The sequence below is a fragment of the Pyxicephalus adspersus genome, chromosome Z (genome assembly GCF_032062135.1).
Source record: "Pyxicephalus adspersus chromosome Z, UCB_Pads_2.0, whole genome shotgun sequence".
Classification (NCBI taxonomy): Eukaryota; Metazoa; Chordata; class Amphibia; order Anura; family Pyxicephalidae; genus Pyxicephalus; species Pyxicephalus adspersus.
In genome coordinates, this window is record NC_092871.1 from 35,731,013 (window position 1) to 35,742,220 (window position 11,208).

The 11,208-nt window shown below is 36.9% G+C and overlaps 1 protein-coding gene across 1 annotated transcript in view; it reads right to left on the bottom strand.

Annotated features, from left to right (window-relative positions):
* Positions 1–11,208, bottom strand: part of COL4A5 (collagen type IV alpha 5 chain) — a 101,374-nt gene that overhangs the window by 7,147 nt on the left and 83,019 nt on the right. Inside the window, exons 42-46 of the mRNA XM_072431661.1 lie at positions 3,387–3,520; positions 2,081–2,153; positions 1,607–1,678; positions 1,355–1,474; positions 668–766 (exon numbers count right to left, since the gene is read on the bottom strand). Coding sequence (XP_072287762.1) covers positions 668–766; positions 1,355–1,474; positions 1,607–1,678; positions 2,081–2,153; positions 3,387–3,520 — 498 coding nt within the window. The remainder of the gene's footprint in view (positions 1–667; positions 767–1,354; positions 1,475–1,606; positions 1,679–2,080; positions 2,154–3,386; positions 3,521–11,208) is intronic.

Here is an 11,208-nt window from a genome sequence, read left to right on the forward strand (position 1 = left end):
TCGTCGTTCTCCCCCTCCCCTCTCAATAGAGCAGAACGGTGCCATATGTACAGCACTCCTTCATGCATCATGCAGTCCTTAGTCACTGGAAAGGCTTGTGAAAGATCCTTGATCACTGGGTTGTGGTGAGGTCTGGTAAAAAGTGAAAGGATACAGAAAATTGTCCCCGAGCCGGCGAGGTAGCAGCTGGGGGCCCCTGGTGGTAAAACAGAGGTATCTCAACACTAATAGATGAATAGTACTTCCATGGACCGTTATAGAAAACCTGCTAAATTTTGTACAATTTTTTTTGAAAATGTTTTTTGCTCATTGTTCTGGTTGTAAAATGATTTGGTTATGTTAATAAAAGGCTGATATGGACAGTTTTAACCCTAATAACAGTGTCAAGTGTGTTTGTTAAAAGATGATCACTGATGACAAGAGAGTGTGTGGGACAAGCTGGCTGCAGCAGGTAAAGCCTTCTTACTCTCTACCCTAGTCATGTGTGTTTGTATTGTTGGTCTATTTAATTATCTATTCACATCTACACCACCATGACAACTCCCTTACCACTGCAAGCAGAGAACCACCAACAGACTCATAAACTAAATAGTAGGACATTTAGAGTGTCATTTGGAGTCTATTTATTTTAGGCATTCCCTAACAAGTAATGCAAGCCAGAACTTACCTGGTTGCCCTGGTAGACCTCTGTCACCCTTGCGTCCTGCTTGGCCTTCAAATCCTGGAAGTCCATCTCTGCCAGGGTCACCTGGAGGCCCCAAATTACCTTAAAAAAGGAAATAATAAATGTTAAAGCTCCGTTGAATGTATTAACTACATCTGTTGATCCTTTTTTTGTTAAAGGTAACCAGCTATGAGAAAACCATGGGGACTGCCATTACTCCCCCTTAACTGCTTCTGTTACCTAGCTATCTTTGGCTTCAGTATTTTCAGTAACTAATCCAGAGCAAGCATTTAGATCAGAAAGGTTACAACTCTTAGTCTAAATACCTGCTCAGTTTCATTGAGGCTTGCAATGGCACACTCCAAAGGTTCCCACTACAGACTTTTTTCAGCTGTTGTAGGTTCCCCATTACCCAATTATATCAGAATGAATCATGTTTGACCCAAAGGATTGGAAACTTGTACTGAGCACCATGTAGTTAAATATACAGTAAATAACATATGATCTAGGTTACTTATTTTACAACAATGTGAGAGGAACTGTGAGAATGTTCATTCTAATGCTATTAATAAATTAGCAGGGATATCATGGTGATCCTGTTAAAGTCTGATAAGAAAACAACATTTGTAACATGGACATAGAAACACAATTTTCAGGGAATTAATTACTTGGCATACCACAAAATAATACCTTGTGTTCCAGGTGGCCCTGGTGGTCCAGGAGGTCCGGGGTTTCCTGGACGTCCTGGTTGTCCTGGTGGTCCTTGCACTGTTTTGATCTCACCTTTGGGGCCAGGTGGTCCTGGCAGACCTATTAATCAGATAGAAAAATAAAACACATGTATTACCCTGTTTTGAAAAACAGCTTTGTCTTCTGGAAAAATGTCATAAGAATACAAGGAGATAGTGGCTAAAGAATACTATAAAAGTTAGGAGTTCTTACCTGGAAGACCGGGGCTACCTGGGTCCCCTTTAAAGCCAGCCAAACCAGGAGGACCACTGGGCCCTTTCATACCTGAAAAGGGGACAGAAAAGAAAATGATAAGAGTTTCCTTTTATCTCCTTATATGTATTATTAGTCACACAGGGATGTACTGTACACATGAGAGTGCTGTCATCTACTGCATCTTGTAATCTGGGAATCTGGGAACAATGTTACTCAGCACCTTTCTTTGTCTGTTTTTGGAAGGTGACTTGTATAAATACACACAAATGAAGATCTAAAGGGAGATTAAAATATCACATTCCTTTATATATTAAGGTTTATATTCTATTCAAATTAAACTTTGTGTTTTTTCATGCCTAGCCCAGGATATTGTCTTCCCAGCCAAATATTTTCATCATGATATGTGAACGCTTGGTGTATACTGGGATGTGATGGAGCCTATGTGCTCAACGGGAGATCCATAAATAATACCTGGGAATCCTGGGACACCTGGAACTCCTTGATCGCCTTTCATTCCATTCAGACCTGGTCTTCCAGTATCACCCTGTAAATAAGAACATCATTTTAAAATGGTCCAGCAAATACCTTCCTTTTCTTTGGCCCAGTTTTTGATCACTGGCAAGGTAGTCATGACCGTACTGTTTATGTAAATATGTTGTTGGCATATTATTTAAATATGTTGTTGTTACTGCAACTGAGATAGAGGTAAATTGCAATATAAAGTTATTGTAATATATAATTTTACAGCTGTAGACTACTGCCCCATGTTCTGCAGTCTCTCGTACTCAACTGGATTTGAGTCAGTTCCCATGAGCATTCTATGCTCTGTGGGATTGATGTTCATACAAAAGGTTTTTTTTGAAAGAATGGTACAAACACCACATAAAATGCACAGACTTTTCATTTATTTGGGTCTAGGGCTTTAGGTATCCGATAACCAGAGGATAGTTAACAGCTACTTTCATTAGAGAACACCAAGTTTGCTTAGAACAAGAAGCTATTTATGTTATTGTATCTATTAGATAGGTAGCTATTTAGTTAGGTACAATACGGGTGAAAAATTCCCATGTTTAAAAAGATTTTTTCCTACACGTTATTCCTTTTCTTAAAGGTTCTGTATCCATTCTATGTAAAAATAGATTTTTTTAAATACAACACCTACTTAATGTACAAATTCACATGTAGAGAACCTATTTGTAGCACTTATTTTGTTTCTCAGTAATGTATGTCCAACAAATGTACCTAATATTGAGAGAATTACCATGTGACCTACAATATTAGCCTGACAACTTGACATATTGCAAAACCTTTTTCCTGGTCTGCTGGTAGTAGCTTTGGTTAGATGCCAAAAATTAGGAGATAAGCATGTTCATGTATAGGACATTGCTATAGAGTGGCCCCTCACTCATTGTAGAGGTTCAAAGTCAAGGAGGACTATCCTAAGTTCTTTCTCAACTATGACATCCTAAGACATAGCCAAAAGGAAAATTAGGAGAGAGGATGTTGCTTGTCACAGATGTGCTGTGCCTGTGGACTTTTCCCCCTGAGGAGGTGCAAGATATGTTTTTCTGAAAGGTGTTGGGATTGTTTCCTTTTTGCATTTGGGGTATTAAAAAGGTTGTTTTCTTGTGGGATGTTTGCATAAGAAGGGGGGGGGGGGGGTTGGGCGGTCTTGAGGCAAGGGTTTTTTTTTATGTGGGAGAATATTTGATTGGGAGTGATATAATTAGATACTTTGGGGTACATGAGCACAGCAAAAGCATAACGAGAGGCTTACCGGTAAACCTGCAGTTCCTGGGTCTCCTTTTGGTCCTTGGAATCCGGGCTGTCCAGGTATACCAGGATTCCCTTTATCACCTTTGAAGCCACCGCCACCAGGGGGGCCACGGGGTCCTTCTGGGCCAGGTGGACCTTTGTATAGTTAGGAATAAAAAGTTAGACTGACACAGACAAAAACAAATAGCATTTAATGTCACTTTATGTAAGTAGGTCTGCTTGTATGTTGTTTTACATTTCACCAAATCATATTTCAGTTTAAACTTAAATTCCAATTCCAATGTTTGAAATATGATCTATGGCTTAAAATTCATTGATAATGTCCAGTGGTTTGCTTTACAGTGAACAAGAAAAAAGATCAATGTTAGGGATTAATATTATTACAATACATAGTGTATATACCAAATTACACCATGGTAGAGGTCATAATACATCAGATTTGACAAGTGGAAATAAGAATATACTCTAATACAATAAAAATGTGTGCGCTTAGGCATGGTATTGCTAACTTTATACTAAAATAAAAGTCAAGACAAAAAGTTTGAATCAGTGTGCCAACTTTTTATGTAGTTAGCATTCTGGATATGTTATGCACTATTCCTCAGCCCTAATCTGGGTCACTGTTTCTGTGGCTGGTTGAACAAGAATAAAAGGATAGTGATTGCAGTGCCACCACAGCTTAGAACATTCACTAGGTGGAAGCATCCAGTGACATCCCTACCCTTTACCTGTAGTGTCTGCCTACATTAGGTCCCTACATATGTGATAAGGGTTTAGAAATGCAAGTGGCCTACCGGTGTCATGAGACCACATTATGTGTTACCAGTTAGTTCATCTGCAGCAATTCCTCTTCTTAAGCTTCTTAAGCTTTATCATTTACATACAAAGCAGTCTAGCAGGATCATGAGTTCTGCTTTTTGGTGGTTATAAAAATGTATTTGTATAAGTAATGATTTATAAAGATTGTGCTAAACTATGCCTTGATTATGATGCATTGACTTCTACTTTAAGTATTTTGGAATATAGTATATTATATGGATTGAATTCTGAACAGCCCTGAACAAAACAGCTATTGTAATTTAAGTCAGTCTGACCCAGACACATGCCGTGCTACTTATCACTGTTCATTTTATCTCTAAAACTTTGATTTTTTTTCTCATTGTTGTTCATGCTTTAGAAAACCAAAAAACATGTTACTGCATTTTTTTTATATTTTCCAATAGAAAAATTTAAATATAATGCACTAATCTAAAATTAGTATTATCTGTCAAAAAGTCAAGCAGACAATTAGAATTTCATTATGAGTTACCCATGAAATTTAATGTGCGCAGTAATTGCCAGACCCAAATTATTTTGATGCGAATGCATGATCCTCAAGTATACTTTTAAAAGGTTTGTCTTAAACAGAGGGATTATATTTACAAGTACAAGTTAATCAAAAACAAGATACTGCGGAGGTCAATAATGAGAAGAATTCATTTGTTTTCTCAAATATATTTAACAGTGGTTCTTTAACTTCATAGAACAAAGTAGAAAATTCATCCACAGAAGTATCACTGTTTGCACTTTTCAATGCAATGATTTTCTCTAAGTAACTCAAGTAATTCATCACTTTTTATGCAAGGATTAGTGATGGTTGTAGAAACATTGTATTACAATCTTATGGAAAAAATTTACAAATTTAATCTGTACTTTGGCTTTCCTAGGCAAAATATTACTTAACAGAGGGAACAGGAAGGAGCCAGACTCCCAATGTCCTGACAGTTTGAGAAATTTCAGGATAAGTCCAACCTTACACCAGAAGCTTACTGGTAGGGCAATCAACTGGTTTATATGGGTGGCATAGAAATGTAGGCACAGTAAGTACTTGTAGCTTAGGGTCTTTCTCTGTGGAACTTGATAATTTTTTTCAGGCCAAAATAAAGGTTCAGTTTAAGGCATGCATGAAAAAACCTGATCACTTTAATCTCAATAGGTTTATTGTTACTGCAATTTCAAAAGTTTTTATCCCTTTCAAACATGCAGTTTCAAAGAACAATTGATGGCCCTATTTATTGTACAATGTTGCATAATATGTTGGTTGTATATAAATACTGTTTTTTATTAATATTATTATAATTATTATTATTATTATTACTAATGGCCTTGCCATGAAGGCTTCTCCTTTTACATGACATATAGGGCACTTTAGTCATTAAACAATGTTGGTTTTGAGTACAATGAATGGTATGTGATAAGAATTCTAGAGCAAATTTAACTCTCTGATAGATGTCCCACTGACATGACAAGAATGCTATAGATTTATGAGAAGTGCAGATCCAGGCAATAAGTGAACTAATATGCTATAAAAAAACATCTTTACTATGCTACAATCAGGGGAAGTTTTACAGAATAGTATCTTAGTCAACAGGCCTTTATAGTATTGCAGATCTATTTCAGTCTGATTCTACAGAGGATGGATTTTCATGTTAGAAGCAGAATTATTTCTGTTAATAATTTATAGAAGAATATAGGAATATGTTATTATTATACACCCTGGGTATTTATAATTTACCACCACTATGACCACTGACTTTCATTCTTGCACACATTTCTACATTTCAAATATGAATTTCCTAATACTTGTTTTCCTGAGCACTTGCATAAGAAAGACATGTGAAAAGATTATGAAACAAGGATCAGTCCGCCAACCTCAATTAAACTATGATGTAACAAAAAAGGTCATATCTAAAATAACTGAAATAATTTCCAAACAATTTGTCACTTTTTAACTCTGTGAACCATAGAATTTTCATTTGTAATTTGAACATCATGGAGTAAGCTTTTACTGAAGGTAAAGTGTCCTAGTCAAATCATTCTGTGACAAGAGACATTTCATTTCAGGGAGAATAAAAGTTAACAAAAGTCAGTGTGACCATTAAAAGGAACCATCACTTCGCATCAGAATAATTTCTGATCTTGATGTTTCTGCAAAACCTGAATTGCACAATGACCACAACCTGCATTACATGTTGTAACTTTAATTATGTCCCTATACATCACAAGGGTCTAAGATATAATAAATTTACACACAATCTGTATGGCATGCAACAAGATGGCATGGGTTAAGAACAAACCTTGAAGACCTGGGAGAGGTTCACCAATGCCCAGTGTTCGGTGTTAAAAAGGTCACACAACAACATGACACAAAACAAAATCACCGGTTAATTCACATTGCACAGGAGCATTACCACCAAAAGTTATTCATAACAGCAGAATTGTCATCACATACATGCAGAATACACCACTATTGTTCTCAAATGTCAGGAAGGCAGAAAGTACAAGGTTATTCACTTACAATAAACACATTGAACATGATAGCTGGATAGCATTGACGTCTGATATAAACCATTCACTGACATTGGTGTGAATTATGAATTAATTTTGGAGCAGAACACTTCTTTCATGGAAAAATGAATTTGCAGACCTTAGGGAAAGCATCCGGTGTGGAAAACAAAACTAACATACATAATTTATTAGGATTCTCCTCCCATATAATGGAGGAGCTGAAATGAGGAAGCTTTTAGTAATGACTTATGATATTAACTGTTGTATATCCGGTCACACTGCTAGTAATCATGTTTTTCTGTAGCAGAATCACTGATTTAGATAACAGATTTAGTCATTTAGTTTTATATACAAGTTTACAGAAGTTCAAAATGCTTCCTATTAGGTTAGACCACAGAAGTTATGTACACATTTACCCCAGATCCCTTTAACATCAGCTTGGACTAGCAGTCTGGCAAGTTAAGACAAGTGTATCCCAGTGTACACACTGTCAATTGCCACTTAACTGCAGACACAGCATAAACTCCGGGCTTTTCCAGGTCCATGTGATTTAATGGCGGTAAATAATTCTGTCAGAGAATGTTTCAGTGAATGTCAGATTCACTGTTTTATAAATGGCCCTCTTATTATGACAGCCAAGATAATGGTTAGGTGAATGGTTTACAGCATAAGTGAGAATTACTAAATAATGAACTAATGAGAAAAGGGTTGGCACATTATAGCAGTGTTTCCCAAACCTGTTCTTGAGAACAACTATTAGGTCAGATTTTTCGCTGATATCTTCAACAAAATTTAAATGATTAGTGTATGTTCAATAATTTTTGTCATATCTATGCAAGTGCCTTTAAGTCTGGAAACATATTTGGTTAGTTGTTCTTAAGAAATGTATTTGTAAAACACCTATCCAATGCGCACAGTCTAGACCTGGCATCTGTGGAACCATAGCCCCTTCTAGAGTTTGCCAGGAGTTCCTTAAACTGTGGCTGACTTTTTGCCATCACTTGCAAGGTCCACAAGCATGACTCTTTTTGCCTGTCTATGAGGAATACATTTGGACCATCATGGTAGGACCAAGTGTAGGGTTCACAAAGACGTGAACAATTTTTTAGGGTGTTCTTCTGGGGATATAAGGTTTTAAAGGGGTGGTTTAGACCTGCAGTCACCAACTTTTTTGGTCCAGCAGACGACTAAAGTTACTGACTCCTAACCGCGCATGCGCGGGGAGCCAGTCGTCAATCAAAGGGGATCCCCCATAGTGATGTCATAATGTCATAACCCTGCCCACTCTGCCATCGTAGATCTGAGCCTGCAATGGGAGAGTGGGCAGGTTGTGTCGTGAAACAGAGCCGCCCACTTCCCTAACCCAGGGATTTGCACCGGGGATGTGGTCCGCGGCTCTGGCTGCTGTGTCCCCTTGGCGGGGTCCTTCCCCTGACCCTGCTTGGGGGTGCACCGACCAGAGTTGCAGACCTCCAAAATCTTCCCCAGACCACCGGTTGGCGACTGCTGATTTAGACTATAGGCTTTTATTTGAAGGTATCATCTTTGGGGTACGGGAATCTAAGCATGGGATTATGGCTCTGGAGTTCTAACTAAAATTAAACAACTTTATTGCAATTTCCCCATAAATATTTCAATTCATATTACTTTATAAAAATTTCTACAAAAGTTGAAAAGCTTGCTCCCACAATTTATTCTACAAGGATAATTCAACAATGAAAGGCAAATTGTTGTTTTCAGCCTAAAATCACACAACACAGAAATGGCGGTATAGAAAGGCTAAACCCTGATAAGATGTTCTGAAATGGTATGTACAAAATGCTAAAATATCTGATTTAGTTCGGGTCATTTTATCGATCAGTCCTTGTATCCATACTAAGCAATATACATAGATACTGTATATAGAATAAAACTTGTTCTTCCAAGGATTGAATTGATAAGTTTGTTTGTGTTAACCTCATAAACTATTATTGTTGGCATATGTGACATGTTGACTTGACTGAGCATTCATTTCCTTTGTTGAAAGGAGCACAGAATTTTGCACTCTGTATTTTTTCTTTAAAAAGTTTTCTAGTTTATCTAGTTTAAGAAAAGAAAAAAATGCTGGCACCAATGTCACCATGTACTTTGTACAGTTCGACATGAATAGGGATATTTTGCATTGTCTGCTCTAACAGCAATGCATTAATAAGGTCAACTCAATAAACTCTATGTCAGTGAATAGTTTATAATACATTACTTATCTGGTCATAATACAATTGAAGCCAGCCAGTGTAAATAAATGGCTGAGGGCTACATGTTTAAAGCTTGGAGCATAGTATATAGCTTTCACATACTATGATTCCAACTCCACTCACAAATTTATCTATTTGTGTTAATGTTGGATATCATAGGGAAGGCTCAGAACCTTGTTTTACAGTTCTCTCCCTGTCCTTATTAGGTATTCTGGTAATTTCCTATCTTGCTGACCCCTTGTCACCAGGACAGGGACTGAGGTAAAAATTCCAAGTGAGGACACAGAGAGAAATATTAAATTAGCGGATGTTCACATTTATCCCCACTCTATCCAAAATAATATGCTTTGCCTGGAGCTACACATCATATATAAGCATTTGTTTTGTGATGTGTTTTGCAATAATTAAGTAAGGCACTTTCCCTTTTAATATACACACGCTTGGCATATTGGTTTCTGTTTTGTCCTATAAAATGTATTAAAACTGTTAAATATACAATTTTTATTTTTTTCATTTTTAATGCCCTAATATTTTTACATTTTATTACATAAATTTTTAATATTTTACGTTTACAAGCTTTCCAGCAGGCGTGACAGTGGAAGGGATTGGAATATTCTAATAAAAGTGAGTTTGTTTTCACAAACTCAAAAATAAACAGGTCAAAGCTGTGAAAGCAGAGCATGCATAATTACCATTTCAAAAGCTCATGTCTTCAAACGCTGCCACTTTGCTGAGCCCTGGCCACTGTAGATATTCAAAAACTCCTGTAGTGGCATGTGATCTGGTTGCAGGAACCACAGCGTGTAACGGTAAGAGCAGGTTTTCAACACACCATGAAGTGTCAAATACCCATACAGTGTGTTGATCAGCAAAGCAGATACATTTAAAGACATCTCTTTTTTCTACGTTCTTCTATTACAGCATTGACTGTTTCTTTTTTGCCAGGATGCTAAGCAATGGCAGCAACAGTTTAAACCATGTGACTAAAATGAAATTGTCAGCACACCTAGCAGAATTAAAGTTTGTCCCTATCCCTGCCAGCTTTGATGGACAGCTTGGTTGGCAGCAAATGCATAGAAAAATATAAAGCAAAGCATGTGAAAAATATAAAATAAATAATCATATACTGAATGCTATAATTGTATGAAGTAAACACATAGGTCCTCATTTATTCCCCAAGGCTGGAGAAGAAACACTTTTATCAGTGAAGCTGGTTGATCCAGCAAACCTAGAATGCATCTGGTCCAGGATTGAAAACATTTTCTAACAAATAGCAAATGATTTTTAAGAAATCTATTTCAGGTTTGCTGGATCACCCAGCTTAACTGATGAAAGCGTATCCTCTCCAGCTTTGAAGAACTTTATTAAAACAGGTCCATAAAGTAATCACAAAGCATTATTTCTGGGTAATGCAACGTTTGTTTAGTCATCAGGTTGTGGACAACGATTTACAAAGTTATTGCCAGAGAAAGAAGCACAGTTATACATGATTGTTTAACAGGGAAACTTCTACTGGTATAAATACCGATCATCAGGATTCACAAAGGCATCTAGATGACAAAAAAAGGGCTTCAATGTGTAGAACATGATATCTTCACAGCAATGAGCCCTATGCATTCTGTCTACTAGGCTTGGGACACAATTAGTATTATTTTAGTATGAAAAACCTAAGTGTTCACATAAGACCCTTTGATAATTTTTTCTATAGGTTTGTTTTTCTGGTCATAATATAGCTGTTTCCTGATATTCTGTTATAGTAATAATAATCTAAATACAGAAATCATGGATGATAACTCTGAAAGTGTATGTGTAGTCAAAACTTTTTTTTGCTGTCCAGTTGGGTTGATATCCCCTTCGCTTACTGTTTCTGAGATGCAAAAGGAAATGAGAAATCTCTACACAGTTGTCACCAGAACAATGTCCCATTAGAAGATTTCCCTGTCACCTTCTACAACAACTGAGCCATTTTAAATTTCCTATGACTTTATGTTTTGGTAACACTGGTTACAAGGACAAGCAGAAAGGGTGATTCTCCCCTGCAGGAAGACAGTGTGCACTGAAGAAAATACAAGCTTTGGTAATACATACACTTTATATTAGCAGGGTTCAAAAATATTTGGCAGAATATTTCTGTTCAGTTTGCAATGCAGTATAATCAAAACAATGATTTTGTGTATTACCCTGTTTCCCCGATGATAAGACACTGTCTTATTTTTTTTTTGAAGGCCAAAATATGCTCTAGGGCTTATTTTCAGGGGGATG